At 34.6% G+C, this 17,817-nt stretch overlaps 1 protein-coding gene across 1 annotated transcript; it reads right to left on the reverse strand.

Annotated features, from left to right (window-relative positions):
• Positions 1–14,554: 14,554 nt before the first annotated feature.
• LOC120091903 (ganglioside-induced differentiation-associated protein 2) lies at positions 14,555–17,152 on the reverse strand. The gene is made up of 3 exons (XM_039050061.1): positions 16,744–17,152; positions 15,967–16,231; positions 14,555–14,966 (listed from the first exon to the last, which is right to left on the reverse strand). The coding sequence occupies exons 1-3, from the start codon at positions 16,877–16,879 to the stop codon at positions 14,753–14,755; spliced, it is 615 nt and encodes a 204-aa protein (XP_038905989.1). The 5' UTR covers positions 16,880–17,152; the 3' UTR covers positions 14,555–14,752.
• Positions 17,153–17,817: the final 665 nt, after the last annotated feature.

Consider the following 17,817-nt stretch of genomic DNA (forward strand, 5'->3'; position numbering starts at 1 on the left):
TGGTTTTGTGTATTATTAAATCCATTGTTCTTAGTAAATATTAAAAAGTTTTGTGCAAATTTAAAAACGTTCATGTGCTTTTAATTATTTATGTGCTTCCAAAATTTCATTAATCTAGCACATCAATCTTTCAAATAGATCTTCGTTTTTTTCTTAACGAGAGCAAGGGATTGAATTTCAAATTTATCGATAATATAAATTCATGTAGGTTATATTCTTGTTAGCAACAAAATTTAATAGATGATAAAATCGAATTTTGAATAGTTTTATAATTTTAACGGGTGATAATATAAGCAAAAGAGCAAAATTGAGTAGGACAAAAACGGTTTTGGATACAATAATCTCTAAAGACGGCCAGAGCTTCCTCACATGGTTGCTTAAAGCTTCTCATCTTTGTTGAATATAGTATGTTTGTCGAATCAATTTTTATCCTAAATTTTTTATTTCTTTTTTCATTACATTAACAAGTAATCTAGCAAACCTACTAATTTGTATAGTGATTGTGTTGGTGACTATTTGTAGCGTTGATGATGTTTCAGTTTGTTATATACTAGTAAAAGCACAATAAAAATCTTAGAATCAGTTAATTTTTTAGCATGTAATAAATAAATAATATATATGTTTATTTTAAATTTTAATTAAAAGTTTGATAATGTAACAATTTTAATTATTTTTGAATAGATCATCACATTACGGTAATCATCATATTATAGTAATGATCATGACTTCATTTAAAAAAAACATTATCAACATTATCGTTTTATTATTTATTATCTAATGATAATACCGTTTAAATCATTGAAGGGATAGCAAAATTATTAAATAGATCGTTACCAATAAAAATGAAGTAATATATTCAATCCAACAACACAACAAGAAGGATGTACTAAAAAGTCATGTCACTCGTAACACTACTTTGAAAATTTTGTAATATTGCAAATGTTAGATTTTGTGTCCTAAATCTCATATATTTTATAGTTTGTCACAAAAAGATTATATATTTAATAAAGTAAGAAGTATTTTATTAACATTTCGACTGCATTAATTCAATACAATAAACTAAGATCCAAGGTTATCATTTGTAACTTAACATGTATGTGGAGACCACATACAGGTGGATCATGTTTAAGTGATAACCTAAACGATCTGTAGTCGATGGATAAGGCTGTGTATCTTATTCTGGTGACACTACGAATACGACCCGCTTTATAGTTGTTACAATTGTTGTAAAGTACCACAAATGATTTGATCATGATCATTTATGTGGAGATATGTGAGTGGGGTATTCTATACAAAGAGTTTGTATAAGACGAGACCACGAAATGAATAGTCTCTCTATATAACACCGTTGCTAGAAGAGACTTACATTTCACCCGGATGACCATGGTGACTTGACCTTAATCCTGAGTGAGTTGTGAACTCCTGTTATGAGGGAAATCCTTTGATTTGTATGGGTGAGAGTGGTGATCATGTTAGCCGACTCAACAAGTCTACCATTTTGGGGATTTGTCCGAGTAGGGAGCTAGGAATACAACTACACAATAAGGAATTCACTCCTTCTCGACTTTAGGAAAAGTAGATAAATTGCTCCCTTAATAGCTAATTCCGAGTCTTGAATAATGAGGCCTCAACCTCTCGCTACACGAGAGGTATTAGTTTGTAGTTGGACTATGAACTGTTTGTTCATTAGAAGAATCAATGGTACTTAAGAACTTAGATGTAACAACAGGGGTAAAACGGTAATTTGATCCAACTGTAGTTATGAGCAATTTGTGAAGGGCCAACTCACTGTTGGTTGGTTATATCCATGGACACAGAAATATATCTACAGTACGAAGAGTGTAGTTGTGACACCCCTCACCTTATTAAGGATACTTAAGATATAGGAAGTAGCTTGGAGTGCAAGTTTGAAGGGGGAACTTTGCTAAACTATGCATTGGAGAGGAAAATTAAGTATAGTGGCAAAATTGCTAAGTGCAAAGTATGCGTTGGTGTTAGGAAGCTTGGACGCATGGGGTTTTGTGTATGTAGCGACTAAGACTTGTAAAGGATGTGTGAGTTTGTGTTGAACCCAAAGATCAACTATTCATTGATGTGAGGCCAATCCATGGTATTGGGTTTTATGTCCTAAAACTCGTGGTATGTAAACAATGGAGCTTATTCTGAAAATTCAATAAAAGTGTTATTGAGTAGATCTATTGCTTGAATAGAAATCCAATAAACCTAAAAGTCCCTTGACTATTGGATGAGTACTTGAACTTTATGTGGAGACATAAACGTGGATCAGGTTCGAGTAAATAGTTAAAATGATCTATAGTATATGGATAAAGTTGGGTACCTTATTCTGGTAACACTTTGGATATGGTCTGCTCTGTAGTTGTTACAAGGAATTGTAAAGTGCTATAAACGAAGTGATCCTAATTCATTCATGTTGGACATGAGGAGTGGGGGTGTCCTTGTGCAAAAGAGTTTGTACAAGATCGGACCACGAAATGAGACACTCTTACTTTATAATGTTGTTTACTGTTTAAGACTGACTATTTCAAAGCGATGACCTAGGTAACTTGACCTTAATCCTAAGCTAACTATGAACTCCTGTTTATCTGAGATTGCCCTTAGATTTGCATAGGTGAGAATTGGCTCAATAGCACCGACTCAATATGATTGCCATTTTAGGGGTAAGACTAGATAGATAGCTAGGGACATAGGGTGCAAGAGGGAATTCACTCCTACCCGCTTTAGGGATAGTAGAGAGGTTGTTCCCTTAAGTGTTGATTCTGGAGTTTGAACAAGGGATCTCGCTCTCTCATTTGGCATGAAAGGGACTCGGTTTTGTGATTAAATCACAAAACAATTGTTTATTAGGGGATCAGTGGGGACTTAAGGAACAAGAGGTAATTTCGAGGGTAAAACAGAGATTTGACCCAGCCGTTATTGCGAACAACCTATGAAAGGTTAACTTACTAATCATGGTTATATCGAGTGGACATAATATATCTATAGTGAGGGGAGTTCAACTATAGGCTTTAGTGGAGTGACCCATTAGTTAACGAATGGGGGTTATATCGGTCTAATGAGTTTAATCTCGGATCGTTGGAACCCATGATCCGTAGGTCCATGAGGTCCCCCTACTAGCTTGGAAATGGATTAGCTCTAGAGTAGCGTGATAAATTAATTTGAAAAGTTAAAATTAGAATCAAACGGAAATTGGAGAAAATATATTTAAATATGATTTAACTATATGAAGATGAATGTGTAAAAATTAATTTAATATTGCATATTAAATTATTTAAAATTATTTAAATTGTTGAAATAATTATTTATTAATTTTATTGAAAAATTAATTTGTAAAATTAATAAATTTTTATTTTTAGAAATAAAATATGATTTTAAAATCAAAAATAGATTTTTGGAAATTGAAAAATCACACAAAACTTGAAAATGGGTTTTCAAGTTCATCTTCAAAGTAGCTTACAAGGAACCCGCTTTCTCCTTTGATTTACTCTAAGCATGAGCTGCATCCCATGCAGCACATCTCTTTGTATGATAATCTACAATATATTGAAGAGATTAGAGTGAAGAAAGGCTAGAGAACCGACTGAATTTTTGCTTTTTGGATGAAGAAGGTGTTCTTCAATGGGTTCTGTTCAGTGAGTTTTCTCTATATTCCCTTTGATTCTAGCTTATTTTGAGTCTCACAACTCAATCTAGAGTACCAAGAGAATAGTAGAGAAGATCTTGTGATGGTCTACACAAGGATTCGAAAGATTTTGCAGCTGGAAATGGAGATTTCGTTGGTTCGTCCAAGGTATGTTTATGAAACCCATTAAACTCTGTTTTTAGCATGTTTCTTTTCAACCAAAATTAATGAATTACAATGCTTATGGATCCTGATTTCTTTCGTTGCGTGCTGGTGTAGATCCAACAATTGATATCAGAGCATCTTATAAGCATTCAATTCGGATTAATTCTGGTTTGGTGGGTGTTTTGTATGAAAATATGAAACTGCTGTAATGACATGGTTTTCGGAGTTTTTGCCTTTAATTTCTCTTTGATTTCCCATTTAAATTTGTAATTGGCTCTTGCTTGATGAGCTTTAATGTCTTCCCAAGAGTCTGTAATTTATTTTGAGTCATTAGAGTTGATATTAAGCTATAATTCGAAGAAACAAGCGACGGGGCCAAGTTGCAGATTCCAAACGATTAGCCTTTGTTCATATCAGCTTTAAACTTCAGTAGCTAAACGACCGTTTAGCTTCCTACGTTAGACGATATGAAGGAAAAGCTAAACGATCGTGTAGTTTTGGGCGTTAATCGTTTAGGTATTGTGCGCTAGACGATCTTCTACCTTGGAAGCTAAACGATGCATTGTTTTGCTATGCAATGGCACTACACGATCGTGTAGCTTCAGGTGGGAGCTAAGTGATGCGACGAAGAGCTATGCGATGGCACTGAGCAATCGCTTATACGATCGTTTACCTATGAGTGCAGCTAAGCGATGCGTCGATTGCTATGCGATAGCACTAGGCGATTACTTACCTCGTGCGCACGCTAAACGATCAAGACGCTGTGCTAAACGATGGAGCTATGCGATAGTGTTTGATACTAAGTGATCGTGTAGCATCCTCCGGCGCTAGACGATGACACTATACGATAGAAGGNCTAAGTGATCGTGTAGCATCCTCCGGCGCTAGACGATGACACTATACGATAGAAGGCGAACACTATACGATCGTGTAGCTTTGTTAAACGATATGCGTTGGTTGTTAAACGATAAAGCAAGCGCTAAACGATCAAGCCAATTGCATGACGATTGTCGTCAATGCTAAACGATCAGACTTGGCAAGATTTTGAGCGAGAGCAAGAGAAGCCAGCTCGATTGGTTCTCTTGAGGTTTGGTCCGGTTCAGCTTCAAATGGTTTGTGGTTGGTCCGGTTCAGTCTTTGTTGGTCCGGTTCAAGCGGTTCAAGCAGTGTTGAAGCTGTTTTTGTAATAGTTAGGCTTTTGTTTGCTTATTTTTTGCCAAAACTAAAACCATATCAGTACGTGTTTAATTATTTATGCATTGGATATATCTTATAATTAAATAAATCTTGTACGTGCATATAGTATGCCATTTAGATTTAAAATCCCACCATAGGAAACATGCAATATGCATTGAAAGTATGTTATAATTGGTTATAATATATAGTATACATGTTAGGCTTTCTTGTATTTAATATAAGTGTTATATTAGATATTAAATGCCTGTATGTTGTGGATGTTTAGCATGTCTAAAGTTTTATAAGTTGTTATAAAATTGGGTTAGATATTTAAAATCCATAACGAAGAACAGCTGCATGTTCACGTAGGTTAACCACTTGTTTTAATTAGTTAAAATAGGTCGTTAAACTTGTAAAAATAGAGTTACAAACTCAACCGGTATATAATCTTGTCGAAGGTTGGGGGTATTTAAGTTGACGGTCTACGGAACATTTCTTACCTGGGGATTATGGCCGAATAATTAAGTATTGGTAACCAGTTTTATGAGTATTTGTGAGCAATGTGAGGTAATAAAAGGGTTTATCACCTAGACATCGTAGGTTTAAGTCCATTTATAAGAGTTATACATGGATAAACCACATAGACTTAGGGTTATTTTTATTTAGCCGGAAAACAACCTAAGTACAAGGTTACCTAAAAATTAGAACACTTCAGTGGTAGTGAATAACTTTTATATGATAGAGTTATTAGAAAACTTCGGCGGGAGATTAATAACCTACACGGTATGTTATTCTTAGCTCTCGTGTCCCTAAGATTTAAGCGGTACTTCATGTCACTCTGGAAGTGACCTCCCTTCGGAAAGTATTTTTTAGCTTAAATTTAGATTCGGGTGAATAAGGAGAAGTTGTTTGATCAGAGAGCAAATGTATGATTTCAACTGCCATGTCTCCATATAGTTCACACTATGAGATTCATATGACGCTTCGTGTCACCCTGAAAGTGACCTCCCTTCGGAAAGTGTTTTGTATGAGTCAATACCAAGGTGAACGGAGGAAGTAGTTTATAGTAAGTGGGTGAAGGAAATGTGTTAACATATCCTGCGGTCTCCTCCATTAGTTTGAACCGTGAGATTCCTATGTTGCGCCTGCTGGTTAGCTTTAAGCGGCCTTTTGCTAGTCGTTTAACGACGGCTATCCCCACGGAGGGTTGTAACATAGGATTCGGAACAACCCATGCTTCAGTAAAATGAATAGGGTTTATAGTTCCGTTTTAGGTATTTTTTTCCATTTCGAAGTGATACTTATACCATTCTATAAGATCCGAAAATGACGGGTCTACACTTACAGAATTATTAAGTGTTAATAATGTCTTACCAAAAGCGGTACCTAAATGATTATTGGAATATGATTTATTCTAGAGGTAGTATTTAGTCAAGAATGTCTTGATGTAGTATCGTTGCAAAAGAATAATCTTGGGTAAATTGTTAAAATTGCTAAAACTTGATTGGATATAAAATTTCAGAATAACAAATTCATTAATACAAGTGTTGGCGTCAGATAAATTTATTGGGGATAATTATGTGAATTAGAAATCAAATTTGAACAAAATACTTGTGATAGAAAATTTGCAATTTGTCTTAACTGAGGACTGTCCTCCCATTCCTAGCTTTAACACAAACCGAAATGTTCGGGATATATATGACAGATGGGTTAAGGCTAATGATATAGTCTGTGCTTATATCCTTGTCAGCTTATCTGATGTGTTGACAAAACAAGCAAGAGGATATGAGTACTGCCAAAGAGATTATGGAATCTCTGTAAGGGATGCCATTAAGTACGTTTACAACAGTTGTATCAAAGTGGGAACCTATGTTTATCAATATGTCCTTGACATGATGGTCCACTTTCATATGACAGAAGTAAACGGTGCTATCATAGATGAGAGAAGTCAAGTTGTTTTGTTCTAGAATCTCTTCTGAAGAGTTTTCTGCAATTTTGAATGCATTTATGAATAAAATTTGACTACTCTGCTGAATGAGCTACAGACTTACCAGACAATGTTAAGAACAAAGGGTTGGTGCCATAAGTAAATGTTACTACTACCGAGAAGTGAGGAATGTCCTCCAAGCCTGAAGTTGCTTCCTCTTCAAAGAGTAAGAGTATTCTTGTGAAGAAAGGCAAAGGGAAAGAGAAGAAGAAGCCTACTGGATTGAAAGGCAAGGATAGCGCTGCAAAGGGAAATGTTTCCATTGCAACGATGAAGGGCACTGGAGAAGACACTACCCTCAATATCTTGTCGAGAAGAGAGTAGAGAAAAGGTAACTAGGCTAACTTGACCCTGGGACCATTTGCTTAACTCATTTAGTGGGAGAAGTTGCTACTTGTTTTAATAGTTAAAACTTGTATAGAACAAATTGTATATATTTTTGTGTTAAAATGAACTGTTCATTTTCAAAAATTATGTTTGTTCTAGCAACCTCTGTTGAGAATAAAATTGTTAAAAGCCATTTGTAGATGTTCAGATATCTAAATGGCTAGATCAAAGTATAGAAAGTTTAAAGATTTCTAGATCTGACCGTTAACGAAGAGTTGTTGAGATAGGTCAGATGCATCTTGCTCAAAGAGTTGAGAGTACCTCAATGTAGTGGGAGGAAAGTGTGCTTCCTGGCCATTATTGAGATTAAGATGCAATCCCCTTATAGTTTTATTTAAAGCCTATTGTATACTAAAATGTTTACAATAATTCTCTCGGCTAAAGTGTTTAAGAAATTACCTAAGTAGGACTAGGAATGACCGATAACCTAGGGCAAGTGGGAGAAATTATCGGGTATAAGAGATACCGGAATGGTAAAAGATGGGTATGGGATGCCCTAATTTATTGTATTTCTCTATAAAACTCAGAACTCAGTCTTATATAATCGGATGTATAAGTTACCACTAGAGTTTTAGTCCAAGTGGTAGTTTGTTGGGTTTTATGTCCTAAAACTCGTGGTATGTAAACAATGGAGCTTATTCTGAAAATTCAATAAAGGTGTTATTGAATAGATCTATTGCTTGAATAGAAATCCAATAAACCTAAAAGTCCCTTGACTATTAGATGAGTACTTGAACTTTATGTGGAGACATAAACGTGGATCAGGTTCGAGTAAATAGTCAAAATGATCTATAGTACATAGATAAGATTGTGTACCTTATTCTGGTAACACTATTGGATACAACCTGCTACGTAGTTGTTACAAGGAGTTGTAAAGTGCTACAAACGAAGTGATCCTAATTCGTTCATGTTGGACATGAGAAGTAGGGGTGTCCTTGTGCAAAAGAGTTTGTACAAGATCAGACCACAAAATGAGTCACTCTTACTTTATAACGTTGTTTACTATTTAAGACTGACTATTTCAAAGCGATGACCTAGGTAACTTGACCTTAATCCTAAGCTAACTATGAACTTTTGTTTATTCGGGATTGCCCTTAGATTTGTATATGTGATGGTTGGCTCAACAGCGCCGGCTTAATATGACTGCCATTTCAGGGGTAAGACTGGATAGATAGTTGGAGACATAGGGTGCAAGAAGGAATTCACTCCTACCCGTTTTAGGGATAGTAGAGAGGTTGTTTCTTTAAGTGTTGATTTTGGGGCTTGAACAAAGGATCCCGCCCTCTCATTTGGCATGAGAGGGACTCGATTTTGTGATTGGATCACAAAACAATTGTTCATTAGGGTTAAGGAACAAGAGATAATTTCGAGGGTAAAACAGAGATTTGACCCAACCGTTATTACGAACAACCTGTGAAGGGTTAACTTACTAATCATGGTTATATCGAGTGGACATAATATATCTACAGTTAAGGGAGTTCAACTATGGGCTTTAGTGGAGTGACCCATTAGTTAACGAATAGGGGTTAGATCGGTATAATAAGTTTAGCCGATTAATCTCGGATCATTGGAGCCCAAGATCTATAGGTCCACGAGGTCCCCCTACTAACTCGGAAATGGATTAGCTCTAGAATAGCGTGATAAGTTAATTTGAAACGTTCAAATTTGAATTAAAAAAAATTGGAGAAAATATATTTAAATATGATTTAAATATATGAAGATGAATTTGTGTAAAAATTAATTTAATATTGGATATTAAATTAATTAGAATTATTTAAATTGTTGAAATAATTATTTATTAATTTTATTGGAAAATTAATTTTATGTAATTAATTTGTAAATTTAATAATTATTATTTTTAGAAATAAAATATTATTTTAAAATCAAAAATAGAGTTTTTGAAATTGAAAAATCACACAGAACTTTAAAACGGTTTTCAAGTTCATCTTCAAAGTAACTTACAAGAAACCTACTTTCTCGTTTGATTTACTCCAAGCATGAGTGCATCCCATGCAACACATCTCTTTGCATGATAGTCTACAATATATTGAAGAGATTGGAGTGAAGAAAGGCAAGAGAACCGACTGAATTTTTGCTAAAAATTTTGGATGACAAAGGTGTTCTTCAATGGGTTCTGTTCAGTGAGTTTTCTCCATATTTCCTTTGATTCCAGCTTATATTGAGTCCCACAACTCAATCTAGAGCACTAAAAGAATAGTAGGGAAGATCTTGTGGTGGTCTACACAAGGATTCACAGGATTTTACAATTGGAAATGGAGATTTCGTTGGTTCAGCCAAGGTATGTTTATGAAACCCATTAAACTCTGTTTTTAGCATGTTTCTTTTCAACCAAAATTAATGAATTAGAATGCTTATGGATCCTGATTTCTTCCACTGTGTGCTGGTGTAGATCCAACACATGGGATGTTAATGTGTGACATTAGCAGGTGTTGGTCTTGGATTCAGAGGTTAGGCGAATAATAATGTGTCTTGTTGGCTAAGTGGTGGATGCATGTTGACTGAACGATGTGTGAAGGGGTTGTCCAAGCATAGGCGAGGGACATGTCAAAATGACCATGTGTTAGCAAGAGACTGGCATGATCGTGCAACGAGGAAGGGCTATCGTGCAACAAGTATAAGCAAGGCGCTGGCGGATGCGCACGAGCAAGACCGTTGGCGCAAGGCGTTGTGCGTAGGGAGTGAGTGCTCAGTTGCATGCAAGTGTGGGCGCTGGGCTTTGAGGCATTGCGCGAGGGTGATCACATAGCTACTTGCGAGGCTACACGATAAGCACTAGACGATAAGCGACGAGTGCTAGACGATGAGCACAAGGTGAGCATTGAGGCTGGGCATGCATACTGACCAGTGTGCGGCAATGAGCGCAAGGCACTGGGTACTCGATGCGCGCTAGGGCTATGCGATGAAGTTAGGCAGCGTGCAATAAGTTATGCGACGATGGGCATACGATGTGCATTGGGACTACACACTGAAGCAAGACAATCTGCGCTGAAGCTATGCAATAAGTGTGACAAGGCTGTGCGATGCTCACGTGATGGCAAGGCTTGAAGGACCATGCGATGAAGGTGTTATATGATGGTCTATGAGGTATGCGCCAATCATAAGGCTGGGCAAGGGAAGGAGAATGTGGTCATTTGGACTAAACATTGGCCTTGAGAAGCTAGTTGAACGCATAAGACTAGGTGGGACATGAGAAACATGTTGGGCGCATGGAAGTTGTTGGCTAAGAGTTATGGCCGAGATTGGTTATGCGTTGAAGGGCCTGATCATGCATTAATAAAGCTTGGCCATGCGGTGATGATGTGCTATGCGTTACGACTGATTATGCGCTAAGACATTCGAGGTTAGGAAGGACAACATAGGTGCATAGGTCAAGTTTAGTATAAGTGGCATACGATAAGGGACATGCGGTGATCTTAATGAACGTATGCACGAAAGGTAAGTTGTGCGAAAGAATATGCGGCCATGAAGGAGATATGCGATGATAAGGAAAACTTAGAGAGCAAGATGGAGCTGATAAATTTATCCGAACATGTGGATACCAAAGGGATGTCTTAGAGTTCATGCAAATTGAGGTGGATGCATGAAAAGACATGCAAGCTGAAGGGTTTGCGTTGGATGAAGGTGGTGCAGACACTTCAAGCTGGATGTGGCAAAGGTTTGCATTGGCAGCATAAGTAAAGAACACTTAGGCATGGAAACCACCAGGAGGTTTCAACACTGGGAAGAGTTGGAACGCCTATAAATAGCAACCAAGGTCTTTACTTCAGCTCACAACACACATTCACTTTAAGAAACACTTAAAAAAGAGTTTGGGAGCAAGTCGGAAGAAGCCTTACGTCAATTAGAAGGTAGGTTGTGTTGATAGTGGAAATCCTTGCGTTGATCAAGGTAGAAGGCACAAGTACTGTTCAGGCTGTGCGGGCAGACAGCAACACCAAGTTCAAACGAGGAGTTCTCTTAAACTACTCGTGCAAATCAGGTGATTCTTGAATCAGTCTCTTAAATTGAATGTAGTTTTTGTATGGGGGTTGCTATAAGGAAATTCTAAGTGAAGAGCTGTCAAAATTGAAGGAAACCGAGAGGTATTCACAGAAAAAGGGACAATCGGGTCAAGTGGAGGAAATTTGAGACTCAGAAGTCTCGAGTTGAAGTTTCAAGGCAAATTTTAAAGTAAACAAGTTAAAGTACTTCTAAACATATTTGTAGAAGGAAGCGTCTCGAAATAAGGTCTGGAATAATGAGAAATCTGAGCTTCAAAATGAATTTGAAATAGGGTTCGACAGGAGGCCAGAGGAAACTAAGTGAACTTCGGAAGAGAGAACAGTCCGAATAAATCATGGTGAGTGGTTTCTTACTTAAGTCTTTTTAACATATTTTAAATTATATGCTATTGTTATGAATGAATGATTAGTACCACGAGGAGAACATGTGGTCGGGATAGTCAGGGGTTAAGGGACCTAGCTCCTGAACTCAAGATAGAATCTCAAGGGATGGTCAGGGGACCAAGAGGTCTAGTTCCTGAGTCTGTGAGAGAAACCTTGCATGGGATGGTCAGAGGGCCGATGAGCTTAGCTTCTGAGCCCATAAGAAGGGGATCTATGTGCACATAAGGATATGGGTAGTTATAAATGAGTAATCATTTTGACTATCTACCATGTGTGTAGGTAGGATTGAGAACAGATTCATTCAAGATGGAGGTTTGTGTAGTAACCTTGTATTGTGATATGTTTATATGTATAAAAGTTGAAAAATACTTGTAAAACTGTGACCACTCACTGGGTTTAAAAGCTCACGTTCTTCTCTCATGTCTTCCTTATAGGTAGCAGAGGAGTCCAGGTTACTGCGAGAAGTTGAGGTCTGCCATGAGTGAGATTGTTACTAGATTAAGTTTGTAGTTAGGGTGGGACTACTGTTGTAAAAGTTTATTTAAAAATGTATAAATTGGTTTCTAAGTTATATTTCAGTTGTTTTTCTTAAAATTTCCGCTGCGAGTTTATTTGTTTAAAAACGAACTAGTAGAGTGGGCAATAGATGTCATGAAAGAGTGGTATCTATTGTCCTCACGCCTCCTTTTCGGTTAAGAGGTAAACTCGGAAGGGGGTGTGACGTAGCTATCGGTCTTTAGTGGAATGACTGGTAGTTAATGAATATTAATTAATTTAATTAAAGAGTTTTGTTAATTAATCTCATATCATTGAAGTTTCTAATTTGTAGGTCCATAAGGCCTTCTATTAGCTCACTAAGGATAATAACGATGAATGATTTGAATTGTTCAAATTACTTAAAGAAATTTTATATTAATATGATTAATATATAGTGTATTATGATATATTGTAGAATATGCTTAATTATAAATATGATATATAATCTAAACTATATAAAAAAGATATATTTGAATGAGATTCGAATATTATATTTATATGAATTGGATTCATATAAAATAATAGTATAAGAGAGATGTATGCATCTAAATATAAATATTTATATGGTAATTAATTAACTCTATATTAAATATAATTTTTATATAGTTATTTAATTTATATGTTAATTGATTCTAATAAAGAAGAATGAAGGCTAGTGTAAATATGTGATATTTATGTTAATTAATTAACTCTATATTAAATATGATTTAATATATATAGTTATTTAATTCATATGTTAATTGATTAATTAATAGTTAATTAATCAATTAACAAATTATAGAAAGTGGAAAACTTGGAGAGGCTATAAATATACCATTATAATCCATTTAGGGTAGGGGTTTTTTGTGAAAAAGTTGCCCTAGCATGCACTCTCATATTCTCTACTCTACTCTCAAGGACATTCTCTCTACCTTCATTCCCTCTTCCAAGGTCTTAGAGTCTATACATCTAGCTCCTTGGAATCCTAGAGCATAACGGGAAGCTCTTGCGCTAGTGTCTTTGTTCGTTGAGAGGTTCAAATTTGTTCGTGACCAAAGGAGAGGAAAATGTGAAGAAAGGGGAATCTTCAAGGGTGAGTTCTTTTCTTCTCTCATTCTTTATTAGGAGCATGCTTAGGCTTATTTGAATGTTTATCCTAATTTTCTGAGATTTTGTTCATTGTTTTTATGTTTTATACAATCACTTTTCAAAATGCTAGGTGATCACACACTTCCTTAGGAATTTGATTCCCTTCAACAAAAGTATCTTACTTATTTCATTTACCTTATGGTTTTATCTTTATAATTTTTTGGGGTAAAACACCTTTGGCCCCTTAACTTTCATAAAAATAACAATTTATTTCTTAAACTTTTAAATTTCTCGCAATTTAATCCTTATCATGAAAAATTCATCTGAACTGAGTGTCAATTTTTATTACATAGCCACTTAGTCTTTATAGTTTATAAATAAATTTGATTTCTTATCAATTTAACGATGTACATGTATAAGAAATTTCTTTAGAGCATAATAATATTTAAATCAAATTATAAAATATACGAATTAAATTACTACTAAGTTGAAAATATAGGGACTTCATTACCAATCAAAACTGAAAAATAAAATTATTACTTCCATAAAAGTTCATGAATCCAAAGTATTTTTCAACCAATATTTTTTGTGTGTTAATACTAGTGTACTCAATATCATTTTTAAAAAGAAGCTAATGGAGCTCTAACCCTCCCCTTAACTTTCATCCTACTAACTCATTTTTTTAAGGCAGTATACACCATACAACTCAATTTATTTAGTATTTTTTGCATATAAAATTTTCTATTAATTTATAATTAATAATTTTTATTATCATTATAGTTTTACCATCCCATTCTACCTATTGTCAAAATAATAATAAATAAATAGATAAATAAATAAGCTACATTCAAGCGCTGTGTATATTTTTTTATTTAGGTAAACTCATATTTTTTAGTTCATGTGAGTAAAAATTGACAGATATAAAATATAGACAAATACTTAAACTGATTTGTAAAAGAAAAAAAAAGGCAATACTTAGATGCATCTCAAGATGCACTAATCTGTATGCATTCCTTTTCACCACTCACATAAGAAAAATATTAAAATATTCTAAAAAGAAATTAAGCAAAATTTACAAAATGACAAATTATTAATGGATAATTTGATAATATGCACAAAGATAAGTGTAATTGTCCGAGATGTACCTAAATTAAGAGAAAATACATCTAAAACAACTAAATATTAGAATTATTTATCATTAAAAGGCTATATACAGTTACGCATACCAATAGCTTTGTTTTATACAACCACAAATATATACAAGCACTTCTTGGTCTAGTGCTTAAAACAAAAAACAAAAAAAAGGGCCAAAGATCCAAACACACTCACTTAAACAAAGGCCCTTTTTTCAGGAAAAAAAAAAAAAAAGAAAAAAGAAAAAGCAAATTATGAAATGCACCTCATGGAGTAGACATGGGATTCCACCGAGGGTGCACCGTAGACCCTAGGATGATCACTCTCGAGACCATAGTCCATCATCGGACGGTACTCAAGATCTTCATCGTGATCGTATATGAATTCTGGAACCTCGATCTCGTTCCTCCGTACATGCTCCCACAGCAGATCAATTCTACTCACGTACCTCACCTTTCCATATACCCTACCACATTCAAATATTCCCCACTCATTAACCATAAAATTAATATTACCAACATAACATCATCAATGATTATTCCTACTTTTTCTTTACGTTGAAATACTTCTAAATTCCATCATTTTCACTTTATTAAATGTTTAACCCCTTTTTTAAATTCATAGATAATGTTAGGTGTTAAAACTTTAAGAGTAATGAATTAAATGAGGAGTTTTTTGGTTAATCGAGGGACGTTTATTTTTTGAGAATGTAAATAATCGAAATCTTAGATGCTCGTAATTATATATATTAGGAATTATAGATGTCCGATATTTTTATATTACAATATTTATTTTGTAGCAATATTATTTTTATAGATATATAGGAATCTTTTAATAATTGTATTTATTTGTAGAATTTCTACTCGAAAATGTCTTAAATTTACATAAAGTTCCAAGAATGCTCTTACGATTATTTATTACATTCGATTATTTATTACTTTATAATTAATTTAATATAATTTAAACTTATATAACATATTTGTTTTTATCAATTTGATATATATGGTTGGGAATATTTATTTTCAACATATAATGCATATGAAGATATATATATAAACTAAAATAAAAAGGAAGGTTTAATACAGGTTTTGTAATCTTCAAAGTAATTTTTCATTAAAACATTTAATAAATTATCAGTTGAGTGAAGATTGAAATCTATCAAATAAATTTATAATTTCATGCTATTATTCTAACAAAAAAAAGAAATAGTAAACGAATAAGGGAATTATTAGATCTGACAAATAAGATATGGATATAATTTTTTTTTTAAAAAAGTATTTTTAAAAATATGCTTAAAATCGTGAGACTCAGCTTATTTTAAAATTCGGAAAAAAAAACAAAAAAAATTGTTTTAATTTACATATTCATAAAAATTTTGAAAAGAGAAATAAAATTATTACTATATTAAAAAATATGGAGAAAAAGTGAAGATGATTGAAGGAAAAAGGGAGGTTAGAAAATAGTACTCGCTGGTGAAGAAAATGCGGCCGAGAGTGGCGAGGAAGAGCCTGGCTTGGAGGTCTGGGTGAACGAAATACACGGCTTCGAGATTAGCCTTGACGGCGGCCGGAATTGCGTCATAGATTGATCGGAGGGCGGCGATTCCGGGGAAATTTTGGCTCCTTTGAACGCCGGTATGAAAGTACAAGATCGTAAAACGCTTGTTCTTAAGCCTAGGGAAGATCTTCTCCTCCAGATGCTTTTTCAGCACATCCAAACTCACAATCCGCGCTGATTTTCAAAACAGATAACGAAAATTCAATCTCATCGCTCTAAACAGCAAGAACTTAGAATCGGAGTTAAGCAGTAAAAATATACAGGAACTAAGCACAAACTCGATTTCAATTTCTCCGATGAAAAGAACAAGACAAGAGAATCAGAGCATAGTAACACAAATCCACAGATGCCTCTCGACGAAAATTCAATTCGATCGAAACGAACAAGAAAACATAAACCGAACAGAGCAAGAAAACAGAATCAGAGCATACTTCTCCACGGAAAATCAAATTGATCAAACGGAGCAAGTAAAATCGAAGCAAAGCAGAGCAAGAAAATCGAATTATAGCAGATTACGGAAAAATATTCAAATCCACAGCCCGCGCCGATTATGACGATAGAATATCAACTTGATCGCGACGAAAAGAGCAAGAAAACAGCATCAGAAAATAGAAAAGTAAATATGCAGATGCTTCTCGAACACATTCAAACTCAATGGCTAAAAAAATGAGAGAGAGCGGGGAAACCTGGAAAGAATTTTCCGGTGATGCGGAGAATGCGGCGGCCTTGTTTGTCTCTGCCTTTGATCTTGAAGACGTCGAGTTTTTCGAGATGGTTTTGGTCCGGCGGAGGAGGAAGTTGAGGCTGAAGCTGAGTGGCCATAGTGAAAGAACGCGGAAAAGGGAGCGGGGAGCAGAATCAGTGAATCAGAGCATAGTTTAGGGCAAAATTGGAAGGGGGAATGGAATTGGATAAGGATGGATGGAAGGGATTCGATGGATAATGAAATCGAACGATCAGATTTCAAAAAATAAAATTGGAAAAGGAAGGAAGATGATTGGGCGGAGGAGAAGAAGGTGGCGGATTGTGGGGGCAAATATTATTGTCTCACTGGAATATTCTGTAGCATCTTCCCATCCCCAGATCCAACCTCTCTCCACCATCATAAATTGTTCCTTTAATTCACTCTTTTCCTTTTTCCTTTCGGTTAAATATATAACTTAAATTACCATTTTAGTCTTGAGTTTTTCTTTTAACCTTAAAAAAAAGAAAAAGGAAAAAAAACTCGGATCAAATTTATAATGATTTAGTTTCCAAATTTTAATAAATTTTAATTTTTCTAAAAATTAAAAGTATTAGTTTAGTTGTGATTCTCCTATTTTAACGGCAATTATAATTCTATGTACTACGAACTTACTAATCATGTTCGAAGACATTAATTGAATTTGATGGATTGAAAGATCACTCCGGTAGGTGGATTTCAATCTAAATATTGATAGCCGCAGTACTTTAAGTTGTTTTTTATATTTCTTTTGTCCCTAACAAAAGTTGTGGTAGTTTTTATGTAAAAATATTATTAAGATTTAATAAAATTTATTTAGTTTTTGTAAAACAATTGGATGTGGGATTGAACTCCTAAACTATAGGGATGAAGGTCACGTCAATTATTGTTGAGTTATCCTTATTTTGACATTTAATGAAATTTCATACAAATGTAGATTGATAAGATGATTAAGGACCAAGTTTTTTTTTTTATAAAACTATGGATACTAAGTTGTTACATAATCAAAATTGACAATTAAGTTTGGTGAGTTTTTTTT

This window comes from Benincasa hispida, chromosome 11, assembly GCF_009727055.1.
Source record: "Benincasa hispida cultivar B227 chromosome 11, ASM972705v1, whole genome shotgun sequence".
Lineage (NCBI taxonomy): Eukaryota > Viridiplantae > Streptophyta > Magnoliopsida > Cucurbitales > Cucurbitaceae > Benincasa > Benincasa hispida.

Coding starts and splice junctions, on each gene's coding strand:
- LOC120091903 (XM_039050061.1), bottom strand. CDS start 16,879: ATGGCCACTCAGCTTCAGCCTCAACTTCCTCCTCCGCCGGACCAAAAC. Junction 16,232..16,743: donor CACCGGAAAATTCTTTCCAG/GTTTCCCCGCTC, acceptor TTTGAAAATCAG/CGCGGATTGTGAGTTTGGAT. Junction 14,967..15,966: donor CGCATTTTCTTCACCAGCGA/GTACTATTTTCT, acceptor TGAATGTGGTAG/GGTATATGGAAAGGTGAGGT.